Source organism: Entelurus aequoreus, linkage group LG14, assembly GCF_033978785.1.
Source record: "Entelurus aequoreus isolate RoL-2023_Sb linkage group LG14, RoL_Eaeq_v1.1, whole genome shotgun sequence".
In the NCBI taxonomy this organism is placed as follows: domain Eukaryota; kingdom Metazoa; phylum Chordata; class Actinopteri; order Syngnathiformes; family Syngnathidae; genus Entelurus; species Entelurus aequoreus.
Genome location: NC_084744.1, coordinates 12,062,057 through 12,078,214, shown reverse-complemented (window position 1 = coordinate 12,078,214; position 16,158 = coordinate 12,062,057). Strand labels below are relative to the sequence as shown.

At 42.8% G+C, this 16,158-nt stretch overlaps 1 protein-coding gene across 4 annotated transcripts in view; it reads right to left on the bottom strand.

Annotated features, from left to right (window-relative positions):
* The window catches only part of LOC133664368 (immunoglobulin-like domain-containing receptor 2), a 48,898-nt gene that overhangs the window by 24,125 nt on the left and 8,615 nt on the right, over positions 1-16,158 (bottom strand). For all 4 annotated transcript variants that reach the window (XM_062068922.1, XM_062068924.1, XM_062068926.1 and 1 more), the window contains exon 2: positions 10,587-10,910. In XM_062068922.1, the coding sequence (XP_061924906.1) occupies positions 10,587-10,910 (324 nt within the window). The remainder of the gene's footprint in view (positions 1-10,586; positions 10,911-16,158) is intronic.

The following is a 16,158-nucleotide window of genomic DNA, read 5'->3' as shown; positions in this document are numbered from 1 at the left end:
TCTCCTCTTAACCACGCCCTTGGCCACGCCCCAACCACGCCCCAAACACGCCGCCCCCCCACCTCCCGATATTGGAGGTCTCAAGGTTGGCAAGTATGCGTTAGAGTGACGGACTAGAATGCAGTGAAATACTTTTTTTTTTCTCGCTCTGACCGTAACTTAGGTACAAGCTGACTCATTGGATTCCACACTCTCTCCTTTTTCTATTGTGGATCACGGATTTGTATTTTAAACCACCTCGGATACTATATCCTTTTGAAAATGAGAGTCGAGAACGCGAAATGGACATTCAGTGCCTTTTATCTCCACGACAATACATAGACGAAGCTCATGCTAATCAGCATGAGCTAACGTGATAGCATCTGTCTCAAATGCAGATAGAAACAAAATAATTAAATCCCTGACTGGAAGGATAGACAGAAGATCAACAATACTATTAAACCATGTACATGTAACTACACGGTTAATAGATCTCAGCCTGGCAAAGCTTAACAATGCTGTTGCTAACGACGCTAAGGCTGACTTAGCAACTTAGCAACCGGACTTCACAGAGTTATGATAAAAAAATTAGCGCTCCACCTACGCCAGCCAGCCATCATCTGCCCAGCTCATCAACACCCGTGCTCACCTCCGTTCCAGCGATCGACGACGCGACGAAGGACTTCACCCGATCATCCGTGCGGTGGCCGGTTAGCATCGGCTAGCGCGTCTGCTATCCAAGTGAGTAATCCTTGTTGTGTTGCTACAGCCAGCCGCTATACACCGACCCACCTACAACGTTCTTCTTTGCAGCCTCCATTGTTCATTAAACAAATTGCAAAAGATTCACCAACACAGATGTCCAGAATACTGTGGAATTATGAAATGAAAACAGAGCTTTTTTGTATTGTATTCAATGAGGAAGGCATACCTCTGTTCCCCGGGATACGTCACGCGCATACGTCATCCTCCGAAGGCTTTTTCAACCGGAAGTGTGGCGGGAAATTTAAAATGTCACTTTATAAGTTAACCCGGCCGTATTGGCATGTGTTGCAATGTTAAGATTTCATCATTGATATATAAACTATCAGACTGCGTGGTCGGTAGTAGTGGCTTTCAGTAGGCCTTTAAGGTAGAAACAAAAAGAGCTAGCGTGGGAGCTAGAAGGTAAACACTAAACATACAGAGCCTTTAGCGTGGGAGCTAGAAGGTTACCAGAGCAGGAACAGAAGTCGTCAACTGTTGTGTGAAAACAAATAACGATGCAAGACAGACTGAATGGAAAGGCAGGCTTATATAATGACAGTAATGAAAAACAGGTGCGCGTCGGGAATACCCGCGGCAGGTGAAAGTAATCAGTAACTATGGTAACCAAACTCAGAACCAAACAGGAACTAGAAAGAGATCAAGACTAACAGAAAAACACAAGTGACTAGAAAACGTAAACAGAAATATGATCCGGGCAGCGGATCATAACAGTCATATGCCCTCGCCGAGCAGAGAGGTTGCGACATGGTAAAGTTAGCAGTGGCAGGTGGTGCAAGCGGAGCGCTGCGAGTGGTAATATCAGAGAGAGAAGGTGCGAATCTGGTAACAAATGGAGGAAGAATTAATTCCCAAGAAAAACAGCACGGGGTCCATCGTCTGGCGGTGGTTTGGCTTCAAGCGGGAAGATGTTGAACAGACAAGCGTAATATGTCAAGTATGCGGCAGAAGCGTTGCTACAAAAAGTAGCAGCACTACTAATTTGTGGCATCATTTGAAAAGTGACCCGCTAGAGAGTGAAGAGTGCTTGAAACTCTGCATGTCAACATCTCCAGCCGGTGCCACACCCAACAAAATGCAGAAGAAACCAGCACTGACCCAATTGAGCCTGGCGTCTTCCATTTCCAGATCAACACTGTATGAAAAAAATTGTCAAAAACAGGAGATAACATCCACAGGAACCTACCACATAGCGAAGGACAAACACGATTTGATTTCCTATTATGCAGCTAATTTTTATTTTACAGTTTTTGAAAAATCTTGTGTGAGATCATGCACAAAAGTGCACTTTATTTGTTTTAAACTATTGTAGTGGCGTTCTGAACAAAAAGTGCACTTTAATTTAGTGCTGTTTTGATATGTCATCTTAGTGACATCATGCACAAAAGTGCACTCATAGCTTGTTTTAAAATGTCTCTGACAATCTTGCACTTTCTGTTTTGAAACGACATGAATGTTTGTGCCACTGCCTAATAACTGTTTAATTAATACAGTTTTGGTAAATTGACTTAGTTGTGATTTCCCTCTCTGCATGAAAGTTTAAAATTAGCATATATTAATGCAGTATGTCACAAGAATGTTTTATTGTAGACACATAGAATCATCATATTGGTGTGATTATATGCATCAAGTGTTTATTCAAGGCTAAGGCAAAATATCGAGATATACAGTATATTGTGTATCGTGACATGGCCTAAAAATATCGAGACATTAACATAAGGCCATATCGCCCAGCCCTACCAGGGCCCTCTGGAGAATTGAAGGCATCACATGGGGCCAGCAGGTCACGAACCGGACTTTGAGAGACCAAACCCAACAGCTCCAAGAATCCCGTCCCACAACAATGAGGCGGTTACGCTGCCCGTGGAACATCCAACCAGTAACCTCCTAGCTTTCAATCGCCAGCAAGCCGACTGGAGATGACCCAGAGGCGCCCTTTGCACCCGTTGGCTGAATGTAACCAGGACCTTAAACGTGACTCTGGCTCAAGCTCAACTCTTTGCCCACAATAGTGTGCCACGTTACAACAAACATATCAGTAACACAGTGATGTAACGTACATAAAAATAATTAATTAGATTACCTGTTACTAGTAAAAAAAACGGTGTGACTAACAGTGTGAGTAACGGCGTTATTACAAACACTGCTAAGCAGTATTTTGACTCGCAAAATTGGGAAAAGTGAGGCCGATCATGTTAGCAGACGCCTGTCTCTACAATGTTTAAACAGCTGAAGCCTGCTGGTTTTTTCTTTAAACAACTTTATCTATAACAAACATGGCATTTGTAATACAGAAAGCCAGCATTTGTGTTTTTTGTCAAAGGCAAAAACGAATGAAATGGAATTAAATGAATGAATGTGTCTCCCAATGTGGATAATTATACTGTGTATATCCTAGATCAAATACTTTTTTTTTAAAACAGGACTTTAAGACAAAACGGAGACGATCATACTGTAAATGTTCTGTTTTTGCATTGCGCATTGTTATGGTACACTCTTTTAGTGTATTTACGGTAATTCCCAGCATGCATTGCTCTATGCGCGGGCTCCGGTGTTTAGTCTGTTATGTGAACGGCAGTGGCCGGTTTGTTATGGTGTTCCCTCAGTAAAGTATACGTATAAAAAGAAGAAGGTTGTCGTCAATGAATTATCAATGGTAGCAGAGGATGGCTAACAACGCTAACTACAGAGTCCCTCCTGCGTTTGAAGAAAAGAAGTCATATGAGAGCTGGAAAAATGAGGTTGAAATGTGGATACGTGTTACCGATCAGGATAAGGAGAAACAAGCATTAGCTGTTGCTCTCTCACTGAGGGTGAGAGCTAGAGATACAGCTTTGGAAATACCTGCGGATGATTTGAACAAAGATGACGGGATGAAGACCCTTGTAAAGGCATTGGATAATGTATTCTTAAAAGAAGAAAAGGACAGAGCTTATGATGCATACACGGACTTTGACAAGATTCGGAGAGAAAACGAAGTTTCCATGGTGGATTACATCGTTCAGTTCGAGCAGAGGTACAACAAAATGCGCAAATTTGACATGGTTCTTCCCGACGCTGTTTTGGCATTCAAGTTGTTGGATACAGCCAGTCTCGATGTTAAAGATAAACAGCTTGCGCTTACAGCTTGTTCAACACTTACATTTGCAAGCATGAAGTCAGCTTTAAAAAGGATTTTTGGAGACAATGTGCAGCCGCCCACATGCAGCGGGGGAATTCACATGCGCGAAGATGTTGCTTTTTATGTGGATCAAAGGAAAAGAGACGGAAGGAAATTTCGTTCCCAACCCGACCAAAAGAGGGCGCCATTGACTGGCTCAAACCCACTGGATAGGTTTGGCAGAAGATCTAAGTGCGCTATTTGCCAGAGTACATTTCACTGGGCTAAGGACTGCCCAAATAAGGCTGAACATGAACATTCAATAACGAGGAAATGAGGGACATGGCTGAGAACTTTAATATTGAAGTGAAAACCACTGCTGCCTACAGTCCATTGAGTAATGGATTGATGGAAAGACATAACCAGACCCTTACAGAGATCCTGTTAAAAGTGAAGAAAAGCAGTGTTTGTGACTGGAAAACAGCCGTAGATTGGGCCTTGATGGCAAAGAATACAATGAACAATGTGCATGGATTTAGTCCATACCAGCTGGTGTTTGGACAAAACCCGAACCTACCTTCTGTGCTGGTTGATAAACCACCTGCCCTGGAGGGCACTACCATGAGTAAATGGGTAGGACAGCACATTTCAGCATTACATGAAGCAAGGACAGCGTTTACTGAGGCAGAGTGCTCTGCGAGAATCAGGAGAGCTCTGCGCACACAGCTTCGCAGCACAGATGAATACTACGAAACTGGAGATAAAGTGTACTACAAAAGAATGGACTGCAATGAATGGAAAGGCCCTGGGGTGGTAATTGGACGAGACGGGGTGGTAATATTTGTTAGACATGGAGGCTCCTATGTCCGGGTGCATCGCTGTAGACTGCGCAAGGCCACAGATCACTACACTGACACGTCTCGTGACAGCCAAGAAAGCCAGACAGAACTTAATGCAGCAGAATGTGGCATTGAACATGTTGAAGATCTACCCAATACTGTATCTAGTGATGGAGACAGTGTGCCTAACACAGAGAATGCGGCAGGGAGCTCTAATAATGACAGAGACAGCAATGAGCACGATAATGATCCATCTGACAGACAACCTTCTATCATAAGAACAGACCGTAGTATGAATCTAAAGGCAGGACAATTCATTAAGTATGTGGAAAGAGACACTGGAATTTCACACACAGCAAAAGTGCTAGGTCGAGCGGGAAAGGCAACTGGAAAACACAAGAACTGGTACAATCTGGAGTACATTGAGCCAGTTAACCTCACTGGCACAACAAGGTCAGCTGACCTTTCACAGGTTGACACACTGCAGATTCAGTCATTGGACAGGGTGGAACAGCCATCTGATCACGAGGATGTACTTGTTACAAAGGATGTGTCATTTGAATCAGCTAAACTTACTGAAATCAGTAACTGGGAGAAACACGGTGTGTTTGATGAAGTAAAAAACATGGGACAAAAATGCCTTTCCACAAGATGGGTGTGTACACTCAAAGACACACCAGACGGCATAGTTCCAAAAGCAAGGCTAGTGGCGAGAGGATTTGAAGAGCTAAACACAAAAGATCTCCTAAAAGACTCGCCAACATGTGCCTCAGAGTCTCTTAGACTACTCATGTCTGTGATATGTCAAAACCGATGGACACCCCACTCTATGGACATTAAGTCAGCATTCCTTCAAGGAAATGAGTTATCCCGAGATATCTATGTTAGTCCACCACCTGAAGCCAAGAGTGAGGGAACTCTATGGAAGCTAAACAAATGTGTTTATGGACTAAATGATGCATCACTGTACTGGTACAATAGGGTTAAAGAAACAATGTTGCAAACTGGAGGAAAGATGTCACAAATTGACCCTGCTATATTTTATTGGTTGGATAAAGATTGTAATGTGTCTGGGGTGCTTGCTTGTCATGTTGATGATTTCATCTGGGGTGGTTCACAGATTTTCACAACAACTATAATCCCTCACCTGCAATCTGCCTTTCAAGTGGGCAGAGAAGAACATGACAGCTTTCGCTATGTAGGCATGGAGTATGTCACTGCAAATGGAGTAACATGTATGCATCAAGACAATTACATACAGAATCTCCAGCCAATTCACATAGACATCTCCAGAGCCATGAGACGGGATGCTCTTTTGACTGAAAGTGAAATTGATGACCTGAGATCAAAAATAGGTCAACTTCTGTGGGTTGCCAGACAAAGTAGACCGGATATTATGTTTGATACATGTGTCCTTGCAGCTAACATAAAACATGCTACTGTGCAGACTTTACATGACACAAACAAGGTGGTGAGAAAATTGAAATCAGAACATGTGACACTGAAGTTTCAGAACCTGGGAAAAGACAGTTCTCTAAAGCTAGTAGTGTTCTGCGACGCCTCGCTGGGAAACCTTACAGATGGAGGCACTCAAGGGGGACATCTCATTCTGCTGATGGGTGAGGAAGGAAGATTCTCCCCTGTGTATTGGCAGTCAAAAAAGATCAGAAGAGTCGTACGGAGCACTCTTGCTGGAGAAACTCTTGCCCTTGCCGATGCTGTTGACAGTGCCATTTCTTTATCTGACCTTCATGCAGAACTTACCACAGGGAATGTATCACAACATGTCTTACCAATAGTGTGTGTCACTGATAACCACTCCCTTGCAGTCGCCATCAAGTCTACTAAGTCAGTGACAGAGAAAAGGCTCTGCCTTGAAATAAGTGGCATCAAAGAACTTCTTCAGTGTAAAAGAATTCAACAGATTCTCTGGGCACCTACTGGAGAGCAGCTAGCTGACTGTTTGACAAAACGAGGTGCATCCGCACTTCAGCTCCTAAAGGCACTCTGTGTTGGAGAGTGGAAACTGGAATAGAGACTATTCTTTTGTGGACAGTTTTTTTTTGTATAAGTTTTTTGTTGATCACCATGTTCTTACATTTTCATACTTATGGACATTAATAATAGACTGTGATTTTTTGTGTTAAATAAAAACTAAAAAGAAAAAGTGGGAGATTGTAAATGTGTCAAGACTTGATTCTTGGGGTTTGCTTCTCCGGAAGGCAAAGGAAAATTGGCGCGGGCAAGGCGTGAATTTAAATACATGATTTATTTTTTTAACACTAATAAACTACAAAAAAAGGAAGCAAACAAATGGCCAAAACAAAAACATGAGCAGACATGACACATGACCAAAACAAAAACATGAACAGACATGACAGAACCCCCCCTTACGGACAGATCCCAGATGTCCAAAAAACAGGATCAAGAGTCATGGGAGGGCGGGAGGGGGACATGGCGGTGGGTCGCCAGGCCCCGAATCCACCGAGGCATAGTCATATGGCGGCGGCGAGTGGAACGCCGCCGCCACAGGCGAGGTGGGCGACCCGGGAAGGGCCACATGCGTGGCGGACGAAGAGGTGGGCGCACTTGGCGTGGCGGACGACCAGGTAGTGGCCACAACCGTGGCAGACGAGGAGGCAGGCACGTCGTCGTCATTGCAGGCGTGGAAGCCGCAGATGACGCAGGTGGCGAAGCTTGGCGTGGCACTTCAGGCGGCGAAGCTTGGTCTTGGCCGCTTGGAGGGTCTTGGCTGCTTGGAGGGTCTTGGTCTTGGCGAGGGTCTGGGTCTTGGTGAGGGTCTGGGTCCTGGTCTTGGCAAGGTTGGTCTTGGACTTGGTCTTGGTCTTGGCATGGTTGGTCTTGGTCTTGGACTTGGCGTAGTTGGTCTTGATCTTGGACTTGGCGTGGTTGGTCTTGGTCTTGGACTTGGCGTGGTTGGTCTTGGACTTGGACTTGGCGTGGTTGGTCTTGGTCTTGGACTTGGCGTGGTTGGTCTTGGTCTTGGACTTGGCGTGGTTGGTCTTGGATTTGGACTTGGCGTGGTTGGACTTGGACTTGGCGTGGTTGGACTTGGACTTGGCGTGGTTGGTCTTGGACTTGGCGTGGTTGGTCTTGGACTTGGCGTGGTTGGTCTTGGACTTGGTGTGGCGGTGCTTGGACTTGGTCTTGGCTTGGGGGTGCTTGGTCTTGGCGTGGAGCTGCGACTGGCGGCACTTGGCGTCGTGGAGCTGCAACTGGCGGCACTTGGCGTCGTGGAGCTGCGACTGGCGGCACTTGGCATCGTGGAGCTGCGACTGGAGGCACTTGGCGTCGTGAAGCTGCGACTGGCGGCACTTGGCGTCGTGAAGCTGCGACTGGCGGCACTTGGCGTCGTGAAGCAGGTAGCGGAACTTGGCGTGGACCTGCGACAGGTGCCTGGCGTGGAGCAGGTACTGGTGGCGCTTGGCGTGGTGGAGCTTGACGTGGAGCTGGGCGTGGAGCAGGTGGAGGTGGCCTAGCTGGAGGCTGTGGCTTGGCAGGTCGAAAGACTGGTGGTGGCGGCCGTGCTGGTGGCTGTGGCTTGGCAGGGCGATGCTGAACCACCCCACCTGAACAGTTCCTAGCCCTAGCCCCCCCCTCAAGGAGCGGATCCCAGACGCGCTCCCCGCGGTCTGGAACCGTCTTTTGGGGTGGGTGGAGGGAGGTCAGGAGGGGGGCAGAATCTTCCCCTCCAAACTGTCCAAAAAGTCTTTCTTCTTGTACCTGGGATCTTGTGGGTGAAAAAAAAAAGTGTGACTTGGGCGTGGCTTGAGTCCTGGGGGGCAGGGCATGGAATTTGGGTGGCTTGGATTGACAGGATCTGATTTCTAAAAACATGTCCTGGTAATGTCTTATCATGTTTTTAGAGTCTTTGGTTGGAGGCGGATGATCAAAAGAAAAAGAGTTCAGAAAAAAAAAATCCTGGTCTGTGATGTCATTTTGAAGCTGCGGAGCTGGCAGCAACCTGCTTCCGCCCGTAGTGGGAGGAGCCTGCGGGAGCGCCGCATGCTGTCCGCTCGCCTTCCCTGATGTCCTTGGTCTGGAGCGGCGCTTCCGGGACTGCGGTGACGCAGCGCCGTCCTCGGACCAACTGGAGCTCAATGGCACCAGATTTCCATCTGGCCCCCACATCAGGTCTCTGCGCTTACCGGAGGAATAACGCAGCGTCTCTTCCTCCATCGCGCGGAGGACCTCCCACGCTGCCTCGTCAAAATTGTCCAATTTTTTTGCGGAGAAACTCTTCTGCGGGCGTCCTACTGTCAAGACTTGATTCTTGGGGTTTGCTTCTCCGGAAGGCAAAGGAAAATTGGCGCGGGCAAGGCGTGAATTTAAATACATGATTTATTTTTTTAACACTAATAAACTACAAAAAAAGGAAGCAAACAAATGGCCAAAACAAAAACATGAACAGACATGACAAAATGTTCTGTTTTTGCATTGCGCATTATTATGGTACACTCTTTTAGTGTATTTACGGTAATTCCCAGCATGCATTGCTCTATGCGCGGGCTCAGGTGTTTAGTCTGTTATGTGAACGGCAGTGGCCGGTTTGTTATGGTGTTCCCTCAGTAAAGTATACGTATAAAAAGAAGAAGGTTGTCGTCAATGAATTATCACATACAAAGTATGTTTTCACGGCGGAATGATAGTGCAGCTTCAGATACAAATACAGTATGGTGAGAAAAAATGTTTGTATTAATTTTATCAAAGCAAATGATTGAGACCAAGAAGTATTTGATAGCAATGTTTTTAAGAAAGTTAATTACTATATATTTATATATATATGTATATATATATATATATATATATATATATATATATATATATATATATATATATATATATATATATATATATATATATATATATATATATATATATATACACACACGTAATGCAGAGTTATAGCCAGCATATATATATACACATATATATATATATATATATATATATATATATATATATATATATATATATATATATATATATATATATATATATACAGTACAGGCCAAAAGTTTGGACACACCTTCTCATTTCAATGCGTTTTCTTTATTTTCATTATATACATTGTAGATTGTCACTGAAGGCATCAAAACTATGACACCTGTGAAGTGAAAACCCTTTCAGGTGACTACCTCGTGAAGCTCATTGAGAGAATGTCAAGAGTGTGCAAAACAGTAATCAGAGCAAAGGGTGGCTATTTTGAAGAAACTAGAATATAAAACATGTTCTCAGTTATTTCACCTTTTTTGTTAAGTACATAATTGCACATGAGTTCATTAATAGTTTTGATGCCTTCAGTGACAATCTACAACAGGAGTCCCCAAACTATGGCGTATCCGGCCCGCCAGCGTCCAAAATCCGACCCGCGGGAAGCCCCAAGTTTAAAAAATAAATAAATAAAGTTTTATAAATAATAATAATAAAAATCTGTCCTTTCTAATCCATTTTCTACCGCTTGTTACTCTCTGTGACTCCTAGCCGCTCAGGCAAATCATATGGTTGCCACCTTAATGAGCAACCTGTATTAATATACATTTTTATACATTTAAGTTAAAAAAAACAACTCCAAAGGCATCAACGCCTCATCTGGTGTGAAGGTTACCACCGCATGTCACTGGTTGACTCATTTTCAGTTGATAGTAAATCATTACAGCTACAAGCCTATGTGTATTGTATTGTTCCCTGTGAGAAGATATACTGTCATAGAAGCAATTAGAGGACATGTGTTTTCTCTTGATAAGGCTCCAGGGGTGAATAGAAGTGACAAAAGGTGGCATTAAAGCTTTTGGTGACATAAATACAAAAGGGAATGTATCCATCCATCAGTTTGAGAACAGCAACCAGTTCTTCTTCATGGGAATGAATGGATGCCTTACTATTTATGATGGCGATGTCTCGGTTCTTGTAGTGCTCCGACAGTGTCAGGGAGGCTCCTTGGGCCGAAGCGACCGCGCGGACGGTGCGGGCGCTGTCCGGGCATTCCAGTTGGGAACTGGCGCCCAGCTGCGGGGCGTGGACGCTCTCTGGCAGGCCGAAGGACTCTCGGGTGCGGTCCCTGCAGTAGGACTTGTACCACCACTGCACCACCGGGGTATGGGTGGAGGCTGTCTGGTACTGACACGGGAGGACCACTGACTGGAAGAGCATGGCGTACTGCTGGTTCTCACGCACCGTGACGTGCACGCCATCACACGTACAGGCTGAAAGACACAAGGAATAGGAATTCTGCTGGTTGTGTAATGTAAACAGAAAACTTAGAAATGTTAATACCTCTGACGAATAATAATACACCTAATAATGCAGGTCATTTTGTCTTTAAACATGGATAACTTCTTAGCAAATGTACCTCAACTTAAGAGTGCCCCAACTTAAAAGTGTTTTGAAATAAGAACTGTTTCTCAACTAAAAAAATATGAGTTTCAAACATCCCCACCATTAGTTAGCGTAGCAAATGTCACAGTGAACCCCGTAGGACACACAAACATCCGCTCTTACTCGCTAGCTATAGCTAGAGGGGGACATAACTTTGTTTTTCCAACCATGGGAAAAAAGAAAGCGAGAGTGAAGGAAAGCGCTGAGAAGAAAAAGTGGATGATATTCACTGAATTGAAAAAAGAAATCATCAAAAACATGATTGAGCGTGTTGTTGGCGAAGCAATGGCAAAGCATATCACTGCTATAGTCTAAACCAGGGGTCACCAACCTTTTTGAAACCAAGAGCTACTTCTTGGGTACTGATTAATGCGAAGGGCTACCAGTTTGATACACACTTAAATAAATTGCCAGAAATAGCCAATTTGCTCAATTTACCTTTAACTCTATGTTATTATTAATAATTAATGATATTTACACTTAATTGAACGGTTTAAAAGAGGAGAAAACACGAAAAAAATGACAATTAAATTTTGAAACATAGTTTATCTTCAATTTCGACTCTTTAAAATTCAAAATTCAACCGAAAAAAAGAAGAGAAAAACTAGCTAATTCGAATCTTTTTGAAAAAATTAAAAAAAATAATTTACGGAACATCATTAGCAATTTTTCCTGATTAAGATTAATTTTAGAATTTTGATGACATGTTTTAAATAGGTTAAAATCTAATCTACACTTTGTTAGAATATATAACAAATTGGACCAAGCTATATTTCTAACAAAGACAAATCCTTATTTCTTCTAGATTTTCCAGAACAAAATTTTTAAAGAAATTCAAAAGACTTTGAAATAACATTTAAATTTGATTTTACAGATTTTCTAGATTTGCCAGAATAATTTTTTTAAATTTTAATCATAATAAGTTTGAAGAAATATTTCACAAATATTCTTTGTTGAAAAAACAGAAGCTAAAATGAAGAATTAAATTAAAATGTATTTATTATTGTTTACAATAAAAAAAAAATACATTGATTTAAATTGTCAGGAAAGAAGAAGAAGGAGTTTAAAAGGTAAAAAGGTGTATGTGTTTAAAAATCCTAAAATCATTTTTAAGGTTGTATTTTTTCTCTAAAATTGTCTTTCTGAAATGTATAAGAAGCAAAGTAAAAAAATTAATGAATTTATTTAAACAAGTGAAGACCAAGTCTGTCATGTCTGTGTTCATGTTTTTGTTTGGCCATGTGCTGTTTTGTTTTTTGGACACTTCCTTAGTTCCTTGTTTCACTTCCTGGTTTTGTTTGTCACCATAGCAACCATTAGTTTCACCTGTTCCACGTTTGGACTCACACACACCTGTCTCACGTTTTCACAGTCATGTCATGCACCTGTTCACAGTTAGTCACGCACCTGTTTTCACTTATCATGTCACTATATAGGCTTTTCTGTTTCTGTTGTTCGTGCTGGCGACATACTGACACGACTAGGTCTTTGGCGTGGTTTGCTCTCCCCAGATGCAAACGAACTGAAGCAAACATGGCGAAACTAACGTGACAAGGAACTGATGAAGTGTCCAAAAAACAAAACAGCACATGGCCAAACAAAAACATGAACACAGACATGACAAAGTCTTTAAAATATTTTCTTGGATTTTCAAATTCTATTTGAGTTTTGTCTCTCTTAGAATTAAAAATGTCGAGCAAAGCGAGACCAGCTTGCTGGTAAATAAATAAAATTAAAAAAAATAGAGGCAGCTCACTGGTAAGTGCTGCTATTTGAGCTATTTTTAGAACAGGCCAGCGGGCTACTCATCTAGTCCTTACGGGCTACCTGGTGCCCGCGGGCACCGCGTTGGTGACCCCTGGTCTAAACCGTACTGAAGCAGAATAAGGCTGCTTCTACAGCAGTGTTTTTCAATCTTTTTTTGAGCCAAGTCACATTTTTTTCATTGAAAAGGAGGCACACCACCAGCAGAAATCATTAAAAGACGAAACTCAGTAGCCGATAGTGACAATAAAAAGTCGTTCTCGCAATTGTTGGATATGAATTCAAACCATAACCAAGCATGCATCACTATACCTGTAGCTCTTGTCTCAAAGTAGGTGTTCTGTCACGACCTGTCACATCACGCCGTGACTTATTTAGACTTTTTTTGGTGTTTTCCTGTGTGTAGTGTTTTAGTCCTTGTCTTGCGCTCCTATTTTGGTGTTTTTTCCTGTTTTGTTGGTATTTTCCTGTTGCAGTTTCATGTCATCCTCGAGCGCTATTCTCCACACCTGCTTTGTTTTCCCAATCCAGACTATTTACATTGTGCAGACCCTTTCCTTCTTTGTGGGGACATTGTTGATTGTCATGTCATGTATGGGTGTACTTTGTGGACGCCGTCTCTGCTCCACACACTGTAAGTCTTTGCTGTCGTCCAGCATTTTGTGTTTTGTTTACTGTGCAGCCAGTTCAGTTTTAGTTTCGTTTTGCATAGCCAAGCCTAAGGTTCAATGCCTTTTCTTAGCAGCACTCGCTTTATTTTTGGTTTAAGCATAAGATACCTTATATACCTGCACGCTGCTTCCCGCAGTCATCTGCATAGTGTGATCACGACACGACGTGTTCCCGACATCTACAAAGCAATTAGCTACCTGCTGCCACCTACTGATATGGAAGAGTATTACACGGTTACTCTGCCGAGCTATAGACAGTACAGACACTCAACAACGGCACATTATTTACGGATTATAATTACTTGTGTGCAAAAAAATATTTTTAACCCAATTAGGTGAAATTACATAACCTCCCAGGGAACACCAGACTGTATTTCACGGTTGAAAAACACTGTTCTACACTATACAGCAGTGGTCCCCAACCACTGTGTTTTTTTTGTTTTTTTTTAAATTAAATCATTCTGTTATTAATATTTCTGGTTCCTACATTATATATCTATATAGATCAATACAGTCTGCAGGCATACAGTCCGTAAGCACACATGATTGGATTTTTTTAATGACAAAAATAAAAAAATATAATAAAAATAACCCCCCGCAGTTACAAAAAGGTTGGGGACCACTGTTATACAGGATATAACCTAGTCTTATCCCTGTCCACACACACATACACACACACATACACACACACAATGCCATCGTTTAAGACCCCCTCCCCTCTCCGTCCGCCGGCGCAACACCACCGAGTACGCATGCGCGGAAAATGGCAGACACGAATATATATTACGTCATAGTCACCTCTGACCTGGAAGTGTATCTTTACCCAGCAGTCTGGTGTGAAGTATTTCAATGTAGCCTATTGCCACATTTCTTTTAACAGTAAACCTTGCTTGCCTCATCATCAGCAGCTGTTAAGACTATTGTAGTGAATCACACCTGAGCCATCATACATGAATCATATCTTTAATGGACGTGTGAAAATGAACAATGTGATAAAGAACATTTTACAACAATCAATCTAGGGATCTAGATATCTGGTCAGGACACTCCTCACTCTTCTACCTTCACCTTCATTGGCCATTCTAGCAATCCAGCCTGTGCTTGGAGGCTGAAATTGGCGGTTGTATAGAGTATGGAGTACAAAACTAGACGTTGAGACATACATGGCGGACAATAACTGATACAGTCTGCTTTGCCAGTCCGAATGTATTCGCTGTTTTCCATAGTCTTCCCTCGTCGGCCAGGTAATACAAAGCACAAGCTACCTTTTTTACCACATCCAGGGGGGCCCGCATTCTCGTTGTCTCCCCTTCAACAAATGGACGAAGTTTTTTCGCTAAGTAGAATCACAGCTGACCTGGACATCCGAAAGTTCTCTTGCCGTTCCTCTGGCACAACTAAGTCGTTGAAAAACATATCCCACCAGGCTGCCGTTCTTCCAGGCCTCATCCAAAACAGTCTCTCAACATTGCTATGTTGCCGTCTCAGATGTGTTGTATCTCAAATAGCAGCAATCACGCGTTTCCTTCTCCTAAGGCGGGGGTCGGCAACCCGCGGCTCTAGAGCCGCATGCGGCTCTTTAGCACCGCCCTAGTGGCTCTCTGGAGATTTTTCAAAAATGTATGAAGAATGGAAAAAGATGAGGGGAAAAAAATCTATTTTTTTGTTTTAGCATGGTTTCTGTAGGAGGACAAACATGACACAAACCTCCCTAATTGTTATAAACCACACTGTTTATATTAAACATGCTTCACTGATTCGAGTATTTGGCGAGCGCCGTTTTGTCCTACTTATTTTGGCGGTCCTTGAACTCACCGTATAGTTTGTTTACATGTATAACTTTCTCCGACTTTCTAGGACGTGTTTTATGCCACTTTTTTTTCTGTCTCATTTTGTCCACCACACTTTTAACGTTGTGCATGAGTGTACAAAGGTGAGTTTTGTTGATGTTATTGACTTGTGTGGAGTGCTAATCAGACATATTTGGTCACTGCATGACTGCAAGCTAATCGATGCTAACATGCTATTTAGGCTAGCGATATGTATATATTGCAGCATTATGCCTCATTTGTAGCTATATTTGAGGTCATTTAGTTTCCTTTAAGTCCTCTTAATTACATTTATATCTCATGACACATGTAATATGGCTTTTAATTTTTTCGGCTCCAGATAGATTTGTTTTTGTATTTTTGGTCCAATATGGCTCTTTCAACATTTTGGGTTGCCGACCCCTGGCCTAAGGTATTCATATGTGATTTCTACAAGCGCCTGTCCATGTAGAAGAAGGAGTAACACGGGCATGTCTGGAGGACTCGCCTCCATCTTTCTAGTGTTGATTGATTGATTGAAACTTTTATTAGTAGATTGCACAGTTCAGTACATATTCCGTACAATTGACCACTAAATGGTAACACCCGAATACGTTTTTCAACTTGTTTAAGTCTGGGTCCACGTAAATCGATTCATGGTAGTGATTACCTCCGAGTGGAAACCGGTTTTTATGAAGCTGGCTTTGGCATGTTCTTTCTGACGTCACTTCCGGTGTGGGACGCGTTCATTCTGACGTCACTTCGTCGCCGAACTTTGCTTATAAACGATCGATGAGTCCACACAGAGCTAAGAGCCGGAGATTCAAGAAATA